This window comes from Diabrotica undecimpunctata, chromosome 1, assembly GCF_040954645.1.
Source record: "Diabrotica undecimpunctata isolate CICGRU chromosome 1, icDiaUnde3, whole genome shotgun sequence".
In the NCBI taxonomy this organism is placed as follows: domain Eukaryota; kingdom Metazoa; phylum Arthropoda; class Insecta; order Coleoptera; family Chrysomelidae; genus Diabrotica; species Diabrotica undecimpunctata.
In genome coordinates this window covers 45408232-45431523 of record NC_092803.1, presented here as the reverse complement: position 1 = coordinate 45431523, position 23292 = coordinate 45408232, and the positions used below count along the sequence as shown (strand labels likewise).

The following is a 23292-nucleotide window of genomic DNA, read 5'->3' as shown; positions in this document are numbered from 1 at the left end:
CAGACTATTCTCACAAATACCTTAAAATTGTTTCCCTCAAACAACAAAGAATTCAGATAAAGAGACGTGCCAAGTTCATTTCATCTTGCGTTAACAAATAATAGAAAAATTCAAGTCGAGTTCTCCTTTTTTCCTAGACCTTATAAAATCATCATACAAAGTTTGATTGAAAAACATATTCAACTCATAAAGCAGAATACAAAGGTAGGATCAACAAAAATTATATGGGTACATTCAGCCATCGATTTAACAAAACACAACATGTATATAAATAATTACTTTAATAGAAACTTTTGAGAACAACTTAACATGTTATATATTATTTCAAAATTATAAATAAAAATTAAATAAATATATAAACGTCTAGTACGAATGTAGCTTGCTATCAAACTGTCACTCCAACTTCTCCTAAGATGTCTGATAGTCTTTCCAGATGGACAGATACTGACCCCAATTCTTTGTTGCTTCGATTTAATAACTGAAAGGCGTTCATGTACTCTAATTCAGAAAATTCAGGTCCCTTATCTACAATGCCGTTGAGAATTTCCTAAAAAACAAGACATTTGTATATTTTCATAAATTTACTAAAAAAGTTCAAAAGTATTAATTATATAAATATATGATGTACATTTCCAAGGATATTCCAAAAGAATACAACCATAGAGGGTATCACTAAGCTGTCATGTGTCAAAATTAATATCAAATAAATTATTGAGCTTTTCATTATTACGCAGCGAAAAGTTTATTTTTTTATACGGTTTATATGGTTAGGTATTTCGTAAAAGAAATATGTATATATTTGTCTTCAAATTCAGTAAAATAAATGAAAGTCATAGACGTATATATTAACATAGGCCGAGCAGTCTGTAGAGCGAGTCAGCTGAGCAAGTGACGACATCATCTTTGTTTTCATTGTTAGTTTTGTCTCTATCTTACATCAAGTAAGTATAGCAGCGTTTCTTTTTGGTTGGGTGAGAGCGATTGGGGAGTTTCAATCCGCTAGTGGGAGACATATCTTACAACCGCAAAATATGTTGTCGTCACTGCTCGTTGCTGGCAATATGTTAATATTAAAGTATAGATAAAAGTACCTCAAAATTGTAATATATCATCTCTCACTTGTCAAAGTTAATTTAAACAATAAATTATCGAAATTATTAATTATATTACAGTAATAATTTCTTTTTTGTACATAATATAACATAATATAATTGTTTTCCACAGTCTGCCTCTTGAAAATTGTATACATTATCATAAATTAATTCAAAAACAGATAAAATTTTACAATACAATTCCAATCATATTTATTATAGCACAACTACGCCGTCATTAAAAAAAAACTTGAATATCTGCGGCACCTAATGAGAGGGAACAGATAGTGTATAATACAGTTAATACTCAATGGAAAGATTGAGGAAAAAAGAGAAATTAGTAGGAAGATTTTCATGGCTCTGAAACCTTCGTAAATGGACTGGACAGACTTCGACTGGACATCACCAGATGAATTGTTACATACAGCACAAGATCGAGGACAATATTGGCAAATAGTCATGGAAGTTACCCACGCCTAATTTGGACACGACACTCGAAGAAAAAGCTGTCATTTATCATTTCCAAAATTAATCTCACCACTATATTATCGAATTTTTTCTCGTATCTCTCAGCATCTATCGCTTCTGTTCTTCCAGTAATTTTTTGCGTAATATCGACATAAACCGGTTGTGCTTCAACCAATTGGCTTATTATGAGTTGTGTGGCAGCCGTAGCTCAGTGGCTATGTTACTGACTTAACAAGCTAGAGGGTCCGGGTTCGAACCCCGGAACCGAAAAAATTTTCAATTTCTAATTTAACTGAGCTGTCACCGTGCTTCGGAGGGTACGTAAAGCCGTCGGTCCCGGCTACGACAGTAGTCGTTAAGTCATATTAGGAGCGCTTGCGCGACCTGAAATCCCTAACACTAGACCTTAGTCAGAAGGTTACACGAACTTTACTTTTATTATGTGTTGTGTATGTTGCAGTGTTTGTTGAGTAATTGCCTTGTTACTACGTAAAGTCGGCTTCATTGTCTTTACAAAAATCAGTTATTATATCCGAACAACTACGGTACTTCCAGTGGTAAAGTTTGTTTAGCAGTAAATGGTTGGCTTCAATTAGTACCGACTATAACCATACTGGGTTAACCGATAATAGTATAAAGGCCCGGTTTCAGGTAAAATTTAAATATGTTTCCTGGTAAAATTTGTCAATCTTCATTTCTTAATGTTGATTTAATTGCGTACAATCCAAACTCATTATAATTTCATTAATACAGATAAGGCTTATATTGACGAAACTGTAGTGATAAGAAGGTTTTTCGAATTCGATGGTAGTGCGCGACGGGTTTGATAATCACCTTTTAAATGGTTTTCAGGTATTTATATAATAAGTTTATGGAGATGAACACCAACCAGTATTTAAATACGAGTTCTTGATTAAATTTGTTTGTCTTTATGTATCAGGGGAAGTGTTAAGTAGTATTACTCATTTTAGTAATTACGTTTTCTATCATTATGTGGCGTCCGTGGGATATTAATAATGGGGCTTCTTCTAGTGTTCCAGTAAAGAAGAACAATTTATCTGTAGATGCAAAGCAAATTGTAAAAACTATATACAGTACCTTACTTAAAAGAGGACTTGACACAACTTCCGCTACGAGTGAAATATGCGATTTGACAGAAATACCTCTGACCACAGTAAAAAGAATTACATCAAATCCCATAGAAATAAGCAAAAACCGTAAAGATTCCAGTTCCACCAAATGTATGGACGAAGCCGATAAGGACCTGATGCGCCGAAAAGGCTATACCATCTACGAAGAGCAACGCATACCTACATTAAGAGCTCTGAAGCAACGGCTCAATGTTGACGAAACCCAAATAAACTGTAGCCTCATCAGCTTATGGAAAATTTTGAATAGTATATAAAGCTTTCGATATCGTATAATTGACAAAAGACAAGTAATTATGGAATCTCATAGATTACAAAAATGGCGTTATGAGTATATAGCTTCGATAAGAAAATTCTGTTCTGAAAATCATCCGATAATTTACCTCGACGAGACATGGTTTGACACACATTCAACGCGACCTAAAGGATTTGCCGATTCCATGTCATACTGGATCAGAAAATGGTTGGGTAAAAAATGCCCTGTGGCTTTCTGCGCAAAGAATATTAAAGACTCCTGCGTCGACTACCATGAAGATACAACGGTAGAACTTTTTGAAGACTGGTTCAAAAATAATCTTATGCCAAACATTCCTCAGAATAGCGTGATAGTAATGGACAATGCAAGCTATCATAATCGCCAACTAAGTAAGGCTGCAAACTCGAATAATACTAAATTGGAAATTCAAAATTACATGCAGACTAATGATATGTATTTTGAAGAATGTTACACCAAACAAGAGCTTTTAGAAGTTTTAAAGGCATTTTCTATAAAAAAAGTATATGTTTGTGATACATTGGCAGAGGAAATGGGACATACAATGCAGCGGCCTCCACCCTATTATTGTATGTTTAATCCCGTAGAACATAATGTGGCACGAAGTCTAACGTGAGGTCACAAAATATTTTTCTAACGTTAAGTAGTACTGTTGTAGGGTTATTAAGAAAATGTGTTAATGATATTCTTCCAAGTAGTTGGAGAAATTTTGTTCGACACGTAATAAGTAAAGAAAATTCATATGTTCATGTAGATCATAATATAATTGAACCGATCATAATTAATTTAGATGAGGATAGCAATAGAGAAACAAAACTATGTGTGGACTGATACTGTCATCAAATCTACAAATGTTACGATTAAAAAAAATGGTTCTTTTTAGAACCACACATTATTACTAATATTTGTTTTTCTATTTTAATAATTAAAATAGATTTTATTTATTTTAAAACTCATTTGAAAACATTAATTTTGGGTATATAAGGCAAAGCAATATATTTTACATCCGTTTTTTTGTTTTTATCGTCGTAATTATTGTAAATTTTGTGGATCCTTTGCTTTATTATAGGAGTACCGTCTAGTCAGTGTTAATTGTCAAAAGACCAACTCTGTCTACCTCGTTTGCTTATCGCTCCGGACAGGTCTTAACAATGGGCCAAGTCAGATAAATTTAATAATATTTACGACTGCACTAATAGAAGTCAACAATTTTCTGCTAAACAAACTTTAATACTGTATATTTGTTTTCTTCTTCTTGTTTTTCCATGACCGTTATCGATCGTCGGATATCATGTTGGATACCATATTCGCTATTGTGACTTTATTGACAGCAGCTCTAAATAATAATGTAGTCGATTTTCGGTACCATTGTCTTAGATTTTTCAGCCATGATGTTCTTCTTCTAACAGGACCACGTTTACCTCGGTTCTTTCCCTGAATGATCAGATGTAAAAGTTCATATTTTTTAGGGTGTCTCATAATGTGACCGAAGTATTCCAGCTTGCGTCTCTTTATTATATTGACCAGTTGTGCTGTTTAGTTCAGACGTCTAAGGACCTCCTCATTTTTAAATCTGTCGATCCAGCTTATTCATAGTGGTCGAGTGTATAGTCACATCTCCAAGGCTTCCAAGCATTTAAGCATCGCCTCGCTTATGTTTATATTTATACATTAGTATATAATTTGTTTTACTCACTACATTTGCTACCTCATTCTCATTTTCCTCGCTTTTCTCTTTTCTTCTCTGTACGTCTGGCTCCATCTATTACTACCTTAATTACTTTTTTCTCTCTATATAAAGTACATTCGTTTAGCAAATTCCCATCTGTAAACATGAGCACGTGTTGATATTCGCCGTCTCATTCGTCAAGAGGCTATTAAATATAATTTATTACCTTAAGCCAGACAGATTCTCATGTTACAGATCCAAACTTGCCAGCATTTTAAATTCAAATTGTATCGTGTTGATTTTTAAGTTAATATATTGTGTTATATTTATGTTATAGTTATTGTTAAGTTATTTACTGGTCGTGCTATTTTTTAGAGTTTAGTTTAATTGTGATTTAATGATTAAATTTCAAGAAATTCTTACACTAATAGTTTCAAAAGTAAATATTTTTAAACATCATATGATACACATCAATACGGCCCTCTTTGGCTTTCACGTGCTTCTGTTGACAATTGGGAATATGTATAGTGAATGAAGTTTAGATTGTAATTGTACACTGAATGTTCAACTTACCTCTGGTGTCAAAAAGAATAGCTCGAAATAATGTCTCGCATGGTCTAATGCTACTTCTCTAGTCATCGTTATGTTAGTAAGCGTCTGTTGCAAAGTAAAAATGTTTCGGCACATCCTTTGGATGCCAGCTTCATCTATTACGTTCATATACTGCGCAGAACTAATGAGTATTTTTGCTATCAGATGTCCCAGACCTTCGAAAATGTACTAAAAATGAAATTCAATTAATTAATATAGTTATAATGACAAAATTTAATTTTACTATACTTCTGAGGTAAATCGCAACATAAATGAGGAAAATATAAGATGAAAGAAATAGAATAGCTAGATAAATAGAAAATGTTGCTCATAATAAAATTTCTGTAAATACCTATTAGGTCTCATTTGTTTGTGTTATTATAAAAATACGTACCTTGCACTTTCTGGGATGTAGACTATTGGCCATAGCTTCGTCTACATTGGCCAAAACCCTACTCAACTCCAAAACCTTCGGATCCGGTTCATGAGTCTCTTTGTTGTAATGAGTTTGTGCTAACAAATAATAAAAACATTGCACTCGGACCTCTAAATGGAGCAGCAAAAGGCACGTGTTGGCTAGCTCGTCGAATTCCTGAGCTATACTTGTCAACTGTTGCAAAATGGAAGCTGAAACAGGCGATGGGCGGTCCAAGTGATTATTGTCCTGTTGAGGTGGCGAAAGACCCGAAGGTTCTTGTCTAAACTCACTGGTGTATTGGAACATTCGGACAGAAAACCATTCCTGATATGAAAATGACATATTTGATGTAAAAAATCAAAAACATTCCGATGATCTTTAGTATAATGCGTTGCAAGATATAGTAGAAAATCGCCTTGTATGGTAGATGAAGCGAAGTGGTATATTAGCCGGAACAAGTAGGATGTGTCCAAATAAAGTATAATGCAGATAGTAGCAGAAAAAAACAAATTAGAATCAATACTTATTGGAATAATTATTATTATAATTCCCAATCATTGTCAGTTAACGACCTTTGATCACCGTATCTTTAAACGATTTACGAAGTTATTGGAGCTTTGCGTTTTCTGGACTGTTTGCAACGGACTATACCATTCATGTTCAAATCACAATCATTAAAATTATCTACGGGCTTAAATGTTGGAAATACTTACCATACTCTCCTGTAGCTGAGCTAGTTCTTTTAACAAATTCATATCTGAAAGAAACTCCCCCGCTGAAACTCCTCCCTCTCCCAAATTACTGGCCAACATTTCAGCTTCTCGTCTGTTCCTCATTCGAACATCTTCAGGACTTTCTTCTTCCGAGGGGTGCTCTCTCTTTAATAGTTTTTTGTTTCTTTCTCCACGAGCACGGTATTCTTGCTGAGCCTTTAGATTAAGCCAGTTGGGTAAGGATCTAAAATAAAAATTAACTAAAGCGTTTATAAATGTATAAGAAGATATAGTGAAATTTAAGAAAAGTTCTGAGATGAGCATTACGGATCTCATAAAGGAATTCGACCGAGTCGAACATACGAATACTCTTAGTTTCTTGAATTTATCTAAAAATGACAAAAAAATGCGTTTAACTCACTTCAAAAATCGACTAATATCATCATCCTTGAGCCACGCTGCACTACAAATCTTTCTGCTATCTTCAGATTGGGGCTGCACTATTCTTCTATATGCCATATCACAGGTTTCTTTATATTCTTTTAAGGCCTTCGATGAATAGCCCGCCACCATCTCGCTGTACAAAGGTAGGGCTTTTAATACTGCTTTCCATTCTCTAATACATCTTTCCACCGTTACAGTACTCTAAAATGAATGATTAGATCATTTCTCATGAGAAAATAAAAAGGGATTAAGACAAAAAGATGAAAAATGGGAGCAAACCTGATAAAGAATAAAGAAAATCACAAAAAATAAAACAGGAGATACAAAAAAATAGTTAAAAGAAATGAATAAAGAATAAGAATAAAGAATAAGAGAATAAGATATATGACACAGGTAAAATACCATCAGACTGGCTAAAATCAACATTCATAACATTACCAAAAAAATCCAATGCCTCACACTGCGATCACTATCGAATATTAAGCATGATGTCTCATGCCCTTAAAACTTTTCTCAGAATCATTCATACACGAATTTCCAAGAAGTGTGAGTTTCAGATAAGTGACACTCAATTCGGATTTCGAAATGGACTGGGAACACGAGCAGCTCTTTTTGCCTTAAATGTGTTAACACAACGATGCAGAGACATGAATGTAGATGTATATGCATGTTTTATTGATTATCGATTTGACTGCGTTAACCATTAAAAGATGATCGAAATTCTGAGAACAACTGGAATTGACGAACAAGACTTGCGAATTATCTCAGAACTATATTGGCACCAAACGGCAACAATTGAAATAGAGCATACAACATCCAAAGATATACGAATCCGACGAGGAGTGCGACAAGGTTGCGTCCTATCACCACTATTATTTAATCTTTATTCGGAATCTACATTCAGAAAAGCATTAGACAAGGTTCAAGGTGGAATCAAGATTAACGGAAACAGCATAGACAACATCAGGTACGCTGATGATACGTCCTAATAACAAGCAACGCAAAAGAACTACAAAATACATTAAAAGTCTACAATGTTTAACCGGGGAACTACCTTCAAATTTGAAGAATGTACTTCATCAAGAATGTGTCATTTATATGGGTTCCATCACACATTGGATTCAAGGAAACAAGCAGATTTTCATGCCAGGGAAGCAATACACAGTGCCTCTTCAGTGTTAGTGAACATAGTGTACTGTACATTTCCGACTACAAATCGTTCCTTAAAGAAAAAGTGAGAACTGAATGGAAAAACGAATGGAATCTTTCACAATCAACTCTACACATCGTAAAGTCCTCAACCAAATCATAGTGCGAGATAAATTTAAATTGCCAACTGTTTGTTAACTTAACCTGTTTACGTATAGGTCATGGCAGACTAACTCATAGCTACCTAATCTCCAAATCAAACCTCCCTATTTGTGACTCATATAACTGCGACATTAATGCAACACATATCTTAATACAGCGTCCTAAATATATTATTGAAAGACAAAAACACTCACTACCTAACAATATAAAAGCAGTGTTAGGAGCACATTGTAAATTTACAAATATGTTTAATTACTTGAAAGATATTAATGTTTTAAACAAACTAACTATTAATGTTTTGTAAACCCTATTTACAAATTGTAAAATATGACATTCTTACCTAATTGTGAACCTAATAATTAACCTAATAAGTATAGTACAGCTAATAACCCAAAGTGGTTGATGCTGTTATCAATAAAATAAAAAAAATTAAATATTGCAAGTATTTTCGCTTGCAAAGTGATCATCTGGCAACTATTGTAAAAAAATGCGGGCGATACCAAAAATGTTTGGTGGGTATATGGCCGAGACATACTAAAAACATTCTCCTATATTCCATAGTCTGGCCGTTATTGTTGGCAATATTACCAGCTACTGTGTTGCAGCCATATCTATCTAATTAGCCTTCTTCGGTCCATCTCTGGACATAGGCCTCCCCAATCCTTTTCCATTCTTCTCTGTCTGTCGCTATAGTCATCTACCTAGAGCCCACGTGCTTCTTGATATGATCTGACCATCTCATTTGGGGCCTTCCTCTGCTTCGTTTATATTCCCACGGTCTCCAAATTATAAGAATTTTGTTCCATCGGTCTTCTTTTTGTCTTATATTGTGCCCTGCAAATCTCCATTTCAATTTTGCAACTTCTTGTCTAACATCCCTCACTTTTGTTTTCTCTCTTATCCACTCGTTTCTCTTTTTATCCATTAATCTTATGCGCAATATTTGTCTTTCCATTGCTCTTTGGGTTTTTATGATTTTGTCCATGTTTGCTTTTGTAAATGTCCACGTTTGGGAACCATAAGTGAGAACAGGGAGTACGCATTGATTGTATACTTTGGTCTAAGGTGCTGTGGATATCTTTTGTTTTTAAGAATGTAGCTTAGTTTGCCAAATACCGCCCATGCCAGTCTAACTCGTCTTTTTATCTCTGCTGTTTGGTTTTCTTTGTTAAGTTTTATAATTTGATTATATATATATATATATATATATATATATATATATATATATATATATATATATATATATTAGAAGTGATTATTTCGACCAAAAAATAATTTATAAATACGTTCAAATTATCGGGTAAAGTGGTCTGTAATAAAAATCTTTCTTTTTTCTAAATTACTCAATATTTCGCCATTTATTTAAAAGCTTCCTCAGGAGTAAACTAAAAACAATTTGAACATTACAAAAAATGGCGTACAAATACATTTTAAAACACTCACAGTTTTTATTTGCGAAATCTTTTAAATTCTGTGAGTGTTTTAAAATGTATTTGTACGCCATTTTTTGTAATGTTCAAATTGTTTTTAGTTTACTCCTGAGGAAGCTTTCAAATAAATGGCGAAATATTGAGTAATTTAGAAAAAAGAAAGATTTTTATTACAGACCACTTTACCCGATAATTTGAACGTATTTATATATATATATATACATATATATATATATATATATATATATATATATATATATATATATATATATATTCCCGAGAACTCAGTAATTTTCATATATATATATATATATATATATATATATATATATATATATATATATATATATATATATATAATTTAAAATTTGCAGCCATATATTGCAGTAAAAATATTGCTCGTGTGGTGGGTGACAAAAATGAAAGACTTGAAAGAAAACTGACGCCCTTCTTTACAATAAATAGTTGCACGTGAAGGCAGATTGTTAAGTCAGCGAAGACTCACCCAAGGTTGTAGTGATAGAGAAAAGAAGAAGAGGAAGAACATTTTATTAAGTAATATTTGGTTCAGTAGCCATATTTTGGTCCAAATAATCTCAATCTAGTCTATGTGTCAATAGTTATCACCCTTTGTATAGTGAAATGTATAAAGTAAACTTACCACTAATAAAGGCTTGTAATCTGATGTGAGATCTAAGAGAATGGTAGCCTTCCAAGCATCTGACTTTCGAATGCAAGTCTCTATTTGATCCAATATTTCGTCAGATTTTCGTTTAAGATACACATTGGATACATACTCAGTCAAAAATGTATACAAATTGGGTTCCCTAAAAAACCAACAGTTCATTAATAAAAAGAACACTCATAATATCCTTACTAATATTTCTATAGTGTTTTAAAAATGTATAATATAAATATAAAGCTTACCCCTGCTTTTTGATGTTTATGGATTGATCTAGTTCGTCTAAAAAACACATGAATGGAATGAACAGTACTAAAATATTATTTGGATGGGGAGGGCATACAAAAACTTTGCTCTTCTGGACTTGTTTCAATGTACTACTTAAACTTAGAGCACTGGATGAGCCTTCGAATTTGAAAAGTACATTTTTCTTCCTAAAATAAAATAAAATTATCAAATATAAGGATACGGATTAAATTTCTGAACTAAAAGTAGTCATAGATATGTAGACTTTGCACATCAAATTTACTTAAAATGGTAAAAAATGGATCTAAAGACTTGAATGTGAAACACTAAAGAGAAACATACGTTGCCTGTTTTCTTCTTGAAAAATATGAAGATATATCGTTAACATTATTCATATCACTAAGTTGCATATCACTTGACATATACTGGATGTCTAAATAGTCCGACACAAACGACTGCATCTAAAACATAATGAAAAATAAACTATATAGCTATTATATCAATACCCAAAATCCTGGAGACTTAAATGGCAAAGATTCTTACCACAACTTGAACCTGCGACCAGAAATACACAGTGTCATAACAATTTATTTCCAGTTTGTGTGCCTTCTTGGCCTGTTCCACGCAAGTCATGAATACATAATGCGAATCGGCTACTTCTTTGTATTGCTCAAACAAAATTTGTACCAGTTCTTTTAAAATTAGTCTTTGGTCACCTACATCTACTAAGTTTTTAATATTGTTAGTTGTTCTTTCGACAATTTGTGTTAGAGAGAGCAGCATTTCTTGCATTACTTCCTAGAAAAAAGAAATTGGCCAAGAAGAAGAAATAAAGAAATAATTAAAAACATTTAGGCTTAAATTAAAAATTGTATCAGTATTACATTTGATCAACCCCGTAAAAATACCGGCAGTACCGATATTTAAATTTTGTTGTAGACGATAAAGTAGTTTTAATTTTAGACAAAGATGAAGAGTGGAGGAGAGCATCAAAAAGATAGTAAGAAGTTTTTTTGAAATCAAATTTAAGACAAATAATTTTAATTTTTATTTGATAATTTTGTGAATAATTGTTATTATTCTTCTGGTATTCATCGTCTTCTGTCGAGGTTGCTGATCAACATGGCTATTTACACTTTCGAAACTGCTACACGAAAAAAATAATACGACCGATGTTATTCCGAACCATTCACGAAGGTTTCGCAGCAAAAGAAAAGTGTGTCTTACGACACACCGCAGTGATATCAACTTATCTAAGCATACTTGTGCTCTTGCCCAGCATGCTATTAACTCTAAGCAAAAAGTGAACTTTAATGAAGTTAAAATTCTTGGCACTGAACGCAATCTCGTCAAAAGACAGTTTTTGGAAATGTGTTCAATACTAAAACACCCAAATACTCTTAATAAGAGAACCGACATTAGTAACTTGAGCCAAATTTATCATGCATTAATTCTACAGAATTAGGCTCAATATGTTATTTACTTTGAATTGTCCCATAAGGTGTTTGTGATTATATTTTTCATATCTAATAATAAAAATAAATAAAATAAAAATTTTTTCTTTCTTTAATTAACTTAGATTTATTAACTTACAATTTTATTAAATATTTTGTCAATATCACATTTACATATATTAAGTAATTGTTTTTGTTGGCTGGCTTGTTTAATAAAATCTTTTTATTGAAACTGATTCATAGAATCTTTTTCATTCAGTTCCAAATGCTATGAACCTTGGACTGTCGAAGTTAAATCAATCTTCACCTGTTGGCTGGCTAACCAGTCACAACGTAGATATTATAATATATGATATTTTGGATTGACCCCGCTTGCTTTGTTTTTGAGTTTTGAACCAATCACTGGGGGGAAAATGGTGTTTTTAACCACCTTTTCCTTTCATTTTTTTGCTTTTTGACTTATAATGACAAGTTGTCACCCAAATTTACCATAATCTTTAAATGTACCGCTCTACTACATTAGAGGTTGGTATTTCGCCTTGCTGTTCTGTCACTTTTTGACCTCAAGGCCATTGTCTTTTCACGTTGTTAGCGTGGGTGTTACACCTGTTAATACATTTACCTGCTGCATTCAGTAAGCTAAAGACTGGTAACCACCTTTTCCTTTCATTTCTTGGCTTTTTGACTTATAATGACAAGTTGTCACCCAAATTTACCATAATCTTTAAATGTACCGCTCTACTACATTAGAGGTTGGTATTTCGCCTTGCTGTTCTGTCACTTTTTGACCTCAAGGCCATTGTCTTTTCACGTTGTTAGCGTGGGTGTTACACCTGTTAATTCATTTGCCTGCTGCATTCAGTAAGCTAAAGACTGGTAACTTCATTTTACTTTTAAATATTATATTTTAATCTCAACTAATTAATAATGTTACCTAAAGTCAAATTTAAATTTTACTGATAATACATTGTTGGAAGTGCATCTCATGATCTTTCTAGTTCTTTACACATCAATTTTAATTTTTTTTTACTTAAGTTTTTTATAACAAATTTTTTATATACATGTATTATTATCACATGTTCTTTTGCTGTGCTAAGTTTGTTAATTTGTAAACTTTACCTAGTTTCAATTAATTGTTAATACAACTTTATCTCTGAATGTTCCATTATCGGAAGCTTTTTTACAAATTTAATATCATTGACTGCTACATGTCTTTTTGAGGTAACACATATGTTTTAACTTCTCTTTGGATGTTTGGTTTTTTCACATTGTTCTTTTTAGATGAACTGATGATGCTTTCATGAACAAAAAGCGAAACGTCTTCAATAAATAGATGAAGTAGCCACCTTCTTTGTCTTTTATTTCTCCACTTTGACCGAAAAACCCACCACTCTTCGAGTGTCCTTAGTTTATTGTATGTATGTATAGTCTATGTATATATATATACATAGAGTTATATATATATATATATATATATATATATATATATATATATATATATATATGTATAACTCTATGTATAACTCTATGTATATATATATATATATATATATATATATATATATATATATACATAGAGTTTTTAAAATGCAGAAAAGAAGAAAATTGACAAAGACTGTTATTTATAGATATAAGCATATGGTATCAGTGAATATTAAAACAAACCTCCACAGATTCATTTCTAGATTGAGTTTTGAAAATATACAAAATTTGCACTAATATGCTTGTCTAAATTATGTAATATTGTTACTTTTAAAGACTTATATTATCCCTACTAAGCTTCACCCCTCCCTCATATAAAAATACAAATTTGAATTATCTGTATCTAAATATAACTTACCTTAACAGCATATGGCAACTTATCTAGTAAACACAGACTTTTAACGAGTATGGCAATAAAATTACTACGATTTTCTTCTGGGTTTACTACTTCTAATTTTTCTTCAACGTGGAAATCTTCGCCGAATATAGACTTCTTTTCATTGCTAAAATCAAGATACAAAAAATAGAGCAACAACGTATATACTTGAATTACAATAGACACAGTTGACAAAACCGAAATGTGAACGTCAAAAGTTATTGCTGTGATGTAAAGTTTGCGCCATAGTCGCTCGTCGCATTCAAATTTTTAATTTTTAATTTTAATTTAATTTTTAGAAAAAGGCTGAAGAATTTAACTGAGGCTCAAACGTCGAGAGCTATAGCAAAATTGAAATAAAATTCGTCTTTAAGTAAAGTGATCGTTCGATATGGAAAAATACCGGAATATGTGAAGAACAATAGGGCTTCCGACGAAGTCCTTAAACTATTAAGATCTAGAAATATAGACCCTGGGATTCAAGCAATCATCAAAGAAACACCAACGACAGTACATTTGTAAGAGGGAAAAACCGGCTAAGAAAATGCCTATACAGACAGAGATAAGACAGAAACAATTCTCTTCAATTTGGTGGTGGATGATATCATAAAAGAAGTTAAAACGGGAGGAAGAGGTTACAGAATGGGAAACAAAGAACTTAAAATATGCCGCTAGTTTGATGGCGTAGTACTTACATCGGAAGATGAAGGTAACCTACAATGATTACTATACAGGTTCCAAAACATTGCAGAAAAATTTAATATGGTTACATATATTAAGAAGACAGACACTCTCGATTAACAGAGTACCGAAGAGATGTAAACTAGCGACAAACAACCAAAGTGTTAGAAAACCAAAGTGAATAAGTTTTTAAGAGAACATTACGGCGTCCCGGATACCGTAAGATGGGCTAGACAGAGATGCAAGTAGTAAAGACATCACATCAGTAGAATGTGTCATGAGAGGCTCGCCAAAAATGCAATGTCTGAAAATCCCGGTACTAAAGAGCATCTGGGAGACCTCCACAACGATGGTACGAGAACTGGAATCGGGGTCCCAAGACTTAGTTGGACTTAGTCATAAATTAAGAAGAAGCAGAAGCAGAATCTCGTATTTTTAAAAGATAAAATTTTTACCAGGATCTCTCACAACAGCTTACATGCATTAGAGGGAGCCTCCGAATCAACTAGGGAATCCAACGGCTCAGTTGTAATCTAAAACATTTAGTGTAAATTGTTAGATATGAACAATACGAATATTTGGCGTCAGTGTGTAAAATAACTTCTATAATAATAGAATATAAACTAAAAAGTTGCGCAAATTTAAAAGAAAATGCAATTTTTTATTTATTTACAAGGACACGTTCCAGGGTTAACAAAGACACCTATGCAAGGTAATTTTTGATTCCCTTTTGGATTGAAGGAAACGTAAAAACACTTTTATTTATTTACCAATTCCGAAAAAAAGTGGGTATTGTGCAATAGGAAAAAAAAGTAACTTCTAAACGAAAACCGAGAGAGGCTAGGTGGGTTTATACATTTTTTTAAGGCCTCCGCTCTCTTAAATTTTGGTGACAGCCAGCAAAACCATTTTCGAAATTGGTATAGAAACGTATAAAAACAGAACAATTAGGCAGATACGCAGAGCGTATGATGATGAATTGATACATGCTGCTCAAGTGAGCCTGACATTATCAGGCCAGCCAGGTCATAGCAAGTACCGTCCTGTTCTGCTCTAGAACTAAAAAATTATTGTCAACTTGAAAATTATTTGCTAACATAAACAAAAAAATATGTCTACAGAAACAGTTCTTTTGGTGTTGGTTGATTTCCGTCCTATAAGACTCAGAAAATAAAAAAAAAACGTTTTTACTTAGACAGACATTTGACCGGGTCACCCACAACAAACGGATCGGTGTCTTGAACAGGTGGAAATTGATGACCACGACCTCCGTATTATCAAAGAAGCAGTGGAAATACGACGTGGAGTGAGGCAAGGGTGTATTTTATCACCTCTACTTTTTAATATCTACTTCGAATTTATTTTAAAAGAAGCCTTACATGAAGATGCAGGCATTAAAATCAACGGGATAGAAACTAATGGTTGTGAGCAAAACAGAGTTATAAGCAAAGAAATAAGAATCAGCATGGAAAAAGCCAGAGTCGCCTTCTATAAACTAAACAAAATTCTCATTAATAGAGATTATACATAACCTTAAAATCAGGTTAATTCGCTGCTACATATTCTCCACATTGCTGTAATACAGAGAGCTGGACTCTTATAGAAGCACTAATAAAAAAAATTGGAGGTCTTTGAGATGCGGATTTACCCACGAATATTGCGAATAAATTGGTTTGATATAATAAGAAATGAAATAGTTTTACACTGAATGAAAACAGAAATATCAAAAATTATAAAAATCTGAAAGTTACAATACTTCAGTTAAATAATGAGACATCCAGAGAGATATAACCTTTTACAACCTCATAATCCAGGGCAAGATCGCAGGAAGAAAAAGCCTAGGCCAAATCCAGTCTCTGAAATCTCCGAGAGTGGTATTAAGAGACATCCGCTAATCTGTTTCGAGTTGCCGTAAACAAAGTTATTATTGGAATATGATCGCCAACATTCGATAATCGGACAGAGTAATGAAATAAGAACGAACCTGAAGCAGAGGCTCAATTCCAAGCTCTAGTGGATCACACTGTTTCTTGTCTTGTGACAATACAAACTGAAGTCTAAATCTCTCAACCCAAGCGATTTAAATAACCTGAATATAATCACTAAGTGGGGTTTTAATGGTTCTTCTGGTCACTTACAATACAAACAGAAACTCGAAGGAAATATCTCCGATTCCTCTACTTTTGACATCTTTGGTGCCGGTTAAATTACTCAGTTTTAACTCTACCTCATCATCATTTTGGCTTTACAACCCTGTGTGGGTCCTAGCCTCCCCAAGAATTTTTCTCCAGTCGTCCCTATCCATCGCCTTCCTCCGCCAAGCACGTATTTCCATATTTCTCTTTAACTCTACCTATGACAAGAAAATTTTTGTCATTCGGCAGAAACACCGCCCTCTATAGGTTATTATATCACCACCATAAGATTTACACAATTTAAACATTTATAAATCTGCAGTAATAAAATTCAAAATATGTAATTAATCGTAATTATTGTCCGTATATTAATTATTTGTATATAAACAACGTTATCGTCGTATTTATGTATTACCAATAGATTTGTTTAAGTTCAAATTTGGATGATATTTTAACAAATACAGTAAGTTAAATTTATAGATTATAAACAATTTACAAGCTTATTATTTACATTTTTTGAACAATACTATAATAATAAATATTATTTTATTGGGAATAAGCCACAATTATAGGTTAAAAAAGTTTATTGACGTTTCAATTTCCACTTCGGAAATCGTTCTCAAAATAAAAACATTAATGTTTGTATTTTGACTTATTTTAACCTTTAATTGTGGCTTATTCCCAATAAAATAGTATCTACTTTAAAATGTCACAAGACAATAGCTTCAAAACAATACTATAATACCAATTTATACATTTTATATTTATTATACCAATTTATATATTTACAGAGATTATCTGTGCTAAAAACAAGTTTAAGTAATTATTTGAATAATGATTTTTTTGAGATCCTAATCCTAACCTCACTTATTGTCCTAATAGAGATTTACTGTTTTAAATATATAAATTGAGTAAGTTTTTTTCTTATTTCAATTCTAATTTAATGTCATCAAGCAATAATATAAATAATTGAATTTTTCTTTGAATTTTAAGACAACATATGGAATTATTGGTACATCTTTTCTTATTTAATCTAATTTAAATACAGTTCTGCTTTGATGCTGCAATCCACAGATTACATTGATGCTTTTTATGATTTTCACGAGAAAATCGATAAAAAAGTATAACCACTTTTACTATTACTGTAGTAGTTTGCGATGTAACAAATATTGCCTACCATAGATTTAAATAATTAAATGTATAATTATAAGTTATAAAAATCTTACGGTGAAATATACTGCTGAAAAAATCTCTATTAAGAAAAAAATTTACGAAATTACTCCTACATTTTGTAGATGCGACCACTGACCACCAAAATATGTTTTATGTGGGGTTACTACCCCACTACTGCAGGACACCACACCTATTCAGAGTCACAAAATTACACAAAGGGAATGTACCCCAATTTATAGCAGCATCGATAAGGGTTCTCCTTGCAGCAAACTATCAAGTTCCTTCTGTACATAATACAGTTTTTAGCACACAGCACAACATTTATAAAAAACTCACAACACTTCTTGCAAAAACTAGCAGAAATGTATTACAATCCCAACAATATACTAGTCAGTTTCGATTTTTCCAGCCTTTTACCAATGGGTTATTGGAGAAAACTTTAAAAATAATAGAGTCAAATTAGAGAGGGATGATACATTGACAAGAAAAACCAAACTGAATGTATCAGCTATAGTTGAGGTACCAACACTGTGCACAGACAATACTTATTTTCAACTAGATAATGATTTTTACAAACAAGATTATGGATTACCCATAGACTTATCCTTATCTCCATTATTATCAGATATTTTCATGATTGAATTTGAACAAAACATTGTGCATAAATATGACCAACAACCTACAGTATGGTGGAAATATGTAGATGATGTGTTCCCCATTTGGTCTCAGGGACCAGGAGCATTGAATAAACTTATGAACATCAACAGTAAAGAAGAATAAATCCAATTCACCACGGAAAAAGTAAACAACAACTCACTTCCATTTCTGGATGCGTTAATCACAAAAAGGATACAAAATATGCAATCAAAGTTTACAGAAATCCAACCCACACCAATAGATATTTAAATTGCCACTCAAACCATAACATTAACATCAAAAAGGGAATTATGAAATCATATGACAGAGCTCATAACACCTGCTGTAATGAAAGAGCATTTCAGGAAGAAAAACCTGCTAACAAAGGTTTTAACAAAAAATGACGACACATTGCTATTTATAAATAAGGAATTTCCCACGATTGAAGAAAGGAAACAAAAAAAAACACCATAAGCAATCCAGAAACGCTCACAATCTATTCTGTCCAAAACCAAACCTAACAACACACAACAAGATAAATCAAAGAACTGCATCTATAAAAAACTGTGAATGCAACACTTTTTATATGGGAGAAAGAGAAAGACCACTGACAGGATAAACGAACATGAAACATACATAAAAAACAAAAACTTCAACAAATCACAGATATGCAAATATGCCTGGGATAATCAGCATAGAGTGCAATGGAAAGATGCATTAATAGTTATAAAAGAAACAGACATGAAAAAGAGGAAAATAAAAGAAGCAGCTACTTAATGAAGAAAAATGTGTAGCAAACCCATCAGCAGATTGTAGGAGGCTCTGGTTGTCAATACTAGAAGAAGAAGTCAGCAATAAGAATATACCATTAGTGGATTAATAGAAACTCAGAGACACATCATAAGTGACATACAACACACAATACATTAAAAGTACACTAAAAGTGTATAGTATAGAGGTGCAATCTCCCCTTCTCAAATTCGGCATTTCTGTTCTGTGTTGATAGATCATATTTTTAGACAGTTTACTCCAGTTCTGAAAACGTAAAAAGTGCAGGAAGGGTGGAAAAGAGAGATTCAAGGCTGAATTAGGCTTACTAGTAGATCAACTTAAGGCAAGAATTGGGAATTCAAATGATGGTAACACAACCCATAGATTCTTCGCAAACAATTAACGCTCGGCAGAGATTGTTTCACTGCATTCTCTGAACTGTATCCATTGATCATAATATCAATATTGATAATGAAAATTTTAAACTGTTTAAAAAAAAACAGCCTAACTTTATGTTTAATTTATCTGTGGTGCCCAATGACTCGGACTGTACAAATTTCTCAGTAACAGTGCAGAAATTTTCTCGGAATTCATTGTCCAATCAGTCAAATGAACGAAGGAGGTCTAGGTGCAAAGCATGAAGGCTTGAGATCTTATAGACATTCTTTTTAGAGAAAAATGAACCAATGAACTAGGCAGCAACAAATGAAGACACCTTCATAAATTTGACGGTTTCTTCTGATCCTCTGTTCAGAAAGCTGCTAAAGAAAAAACATAAGAAGTTCCCTAAAAACGCCTTGGAGCTAGAAGCTTTAACACTAAAATGCTTAGCCATACTCTTAGTTATATACTCTTAAAAGCAACAGCAAAGTTTAGTGTTTAAAACCGGTCACCCAATAAACTGATTGTGAGTAAGTTTAATATTTATTTCTTTGACCTTCTTGAAATGTATGTGCAAAACATTTAAAAAAAATTCAATTGAAACTCAAATAAGTATCGTTTAAAAAACATTTGGATCTGTATTGAAAACATAAATGATGACAATTTAGGCTGCATTCCATGAGAGTAGGACATATACTTTTTGAAAAATTAAAACTTTTAAGCAAGTATTGTTTAAGAAAAATAAAGAATATAATTTTAGGGACTTTATTTTTTAATTATAAAAGATAGAGATGGTACTGCAGTGTTGTTGCAACTCTAATACACAAAACAATAAATGTGTAAAGAAATAGAAGTGTGTGATGTAAAAACTAAATGGGATAATTTCGATATCATTTTTTATCAATATATAGACCACCTAATATTATTGTTATCCAAAGTTGCAAGCAATTAGCGAAATATATTTTCCCAACTAAAACATATTCTTACTATTGGTGATGACTCCAATGCTCATCATTCTTTATGGAGTAGAAACTTTAATGATTCAACAGGGTTACAGAGCAGTAAAAAGATTTCTTTGAGTTTGTATCATCTCTTTGTTACTTGTTAAACAATTCCGAGCTAAAATTATTTTTAACACACTCTACAATATTAAGCATGTTTCATGCCCTATAGAATTTTAAAGTATAGAACAATTCATACCTAGAAGTGTCATTATTGAACAAATTTTTTGATATTGAAGACTTCTTTCTACCAGATCTTCTAAGTTCTATGCTTCTTTGCAAAGGTGAATTTGAGAAAAATCCATCCTGAGCTGAGTTTTGCCTTCTTAAAGCTAGAATATGTTGGGCAGGTTTGACATAAAGGTGCTGTTTTAGCTCTGAGAGCAGCTGAAGATGCAATTGCTAAAAAACAAGGAATATTAAGTAATGAAACAGTGCAATAAAATGTTGAAGTAAAATTCCTTATAAATAAAAACATAAAAAATTACCAATTTTTAAAAAAATATTTATTTGTGGTGGTTGTTATAATTATTTAATTCTTATGTTTCTTGAATGGCTTACCTCTTTCTTCTGTTCCAACTCTTGTCCTAGTTCTTTCAAACTTTCCACACCTTCCAAGGTTCCTTTTCCAAGATTAACTGCTTCTACCAGTAGGTTAGTAGCATGTAAGTACTGTTTCCTAGCCATATATGCTGAGAGTCTATTTGGTACTTCATTCATTTTTTGACTAAAAAAATTTAAATTCCTTTATATAATTGTAAATGACAAAACAATATAAAATTATAGAAAATGCCAATAAATGTTTAAGAAATTGAACATTTTGAGATTCAATTTATCTTAATCTTCAATCATTTAGTGAAAACTCATACTACTGTAATTAAATAAAAAATCAGAAAATCATAATTAGGCCTGCAAAATAAGGTGGAAAACAGTATTATCTTCCTCGGAAAGACTAGTTTTAATCAAGAAGAAATAACTCTAGTGGTTTGCATGTGGCTATACTAATTAAAACAGATGAAAAGAACTTACATCTATATGTCATATAACATATACTATTTAAGTATGTGAGAACCACATGGCCAGTAATAGGTGTTTGTCAAGGTGTGGGAACCACATTGCTGGCAGTTAATAGGTTAAGCAAAAGGCAAGGCACAACAAAGTAACTTTACTGTAGATTCCACTGCATAATGGAATTTTTGGTAATGAGATTGCTGATAGTTTTGCTAAAGAAGAAGCACATACTCCTTGTATCAGATCAAAGTCATTTTGAGGTGTACCAAAAACCAGCATAATTGAGGATATCCGAAAATGGGAAAAGGAACTTAGTATGGCTAACTAGGAAAATATTACATGCCAAAGAAGAGTAAAAAGGTTATTACTATAGCATTCCGCTTGCTACGCAAAAATACTCTTGTGGCTTCTTTAGAAGTCAGAGTAATCACAGGTGTTCTCACTGGACATTGATCACCCAGATACATTCTCTGTAAAATGGGCAAAGTGGATAGAGTAACATGTAGATTGTGCAAAAATGCAGAGGAAACAGCTAAAATTATTCAAAGATGGTTGCGTTTCGATTTAATTTGAGTCTCTTACCACTCCCTAACACATGTTTTTGGGTCTACCTGTCATCAGAGAAAGTTTGTAAGAAGACTTAAACTAAATCAAAACGTAAAATATTTCTGCAATGGTAGGACAATCATTTTCCAATACCATAAGTACCTAGAACAGGTCTTTTTAGAGCCTGACCAGGTAATAAATAAGTATCTCTCCTAAATGAATAATGAGCTTTATATATAATTTAGCCAAAATAAGTATATTTATATAAAAACATAAACTTACACTTCTTCAATTAATTGCAGCATATGTTTGTACTCAAGTCCTTCCAACCACAAATTTTTGAGTTCATCTCTTCTGCAGCCTAACTTTTTTTTACAATCCTGAAGGTTTTCTTGAACTCTTCTTATTTTTTCCCTGTTTGTGGTTACAATCTGTGATATAGACCCAAACAACTGCATTACCTATGGTAAAAAAACATGTTAGTCTCAAATGAAGTGGAATATAATTGAGAACTGTTGTATGAAAAATCAATAAATGAGAATCGAAATAGTTATCTTAAATAAGATATTGCAAGCTAGAACAGTAAAATAAAGAACTCTTTAACTTAAATGTTCCCCAATATCCCAAGAAGCTCCACTTACCTTCGTTAGGTCATTTTCATGTTTGGAAACAAGTTCGTCCAACTTCTGATCACATAGTTTATAATCATTTTCTAATTTTGCTTTTTCTCTATCTCTTTGTTCGTTAGTTTCACTTGCAGATAGTGTACGAATTACAGACATAAGAAGTCCACTCTAAAAATTCAAAAGTAGGTGTATATAACCTAAAACACTGAATTTAAGAAATTGTTATATTTACCGTTTCTTTTCCGGGTTTTACTCCCCTGGGAGGTTTAATAGGGGGTGACTGATCCATTATTATATTTATTAAACCCTATTTTCTGTTTATCAAAAAATATAAACACCCCTTTTTGACACCATTACTACTCTTCTCTGATTTTAACGATCTGTCACTGTCAGTGACATTTGAACTAATAATGAAAATAAAAGTAAATATTTTATTATATTATAACAGATACGGGTACAGTTCAAAAAGCCTTAAATATAATGTAATTAATTAATCGTTAAATGTATTACTTTCATTGTTTTAATTATTTATAA

General features: G+C 32.3%; 1 protein-coding gene across 1 annotated transcript; it reads right to left on the bottom strand.

The window, feature by feature from the left end:
• Nucleotides 1-264: 264 nt before the first annotated feature.
• Nucleotides 265-23151, bottom strand: Sec8 (exocyst complex component secretory 8). The gene is made up of 15 exons (XM_072541944.1): nt 22991-23151; nt 22774-22926; nt 22415-22593; nt 21137-21302; nt 20775-20977; nt 13780-13924; nt 11029-11283; nt 10828-10946; nt 10485-10673; nt 10219-10384; nt 6794-7017; nt 6373-6616; nt 5636-5983; nt 5224-5430; nt 265-547 (listed from the first exon to the last, which is right to left on the bottom strand). Exons 1-15 carry the CDS (start codon nt 23045-23047, stop codon nt 386-388), a joined length of 2817 nt encoding a protein of 938 aa, XP_072398045.1. The 5' UTR covers nt 23048-23151; the 3' UTR covers nt 265-385.
• Nucleotides 23152-23292: the final 141 nt, after the last annotated feature.

Excerpts from the sequence above, each read along its gene's own strand:
- Sec8 (XM_072541944.1), bottom strand. The coding sequence starts at position 23,047 with ATGGATCAGTCACCCCCTATTAAACCTCCCAGGGGAGTAAAACCCGGA. Across the intron at positions 21,303-22,414 it reads CTGCAATTAATTGAAGAAGT|TCAAAAAATGAATGAAGTAC; the intron begins GTAAGTTTATGT and ends AAATTTTTTTAG. Across the intron at positions 5,431-5,635 it reads TACATCCCAGAAAGTGCAAG|TACATTTTCGAAGGTCTGGG; the intron begins GTACGTATTTTT and ends TTTCATTTTTAG.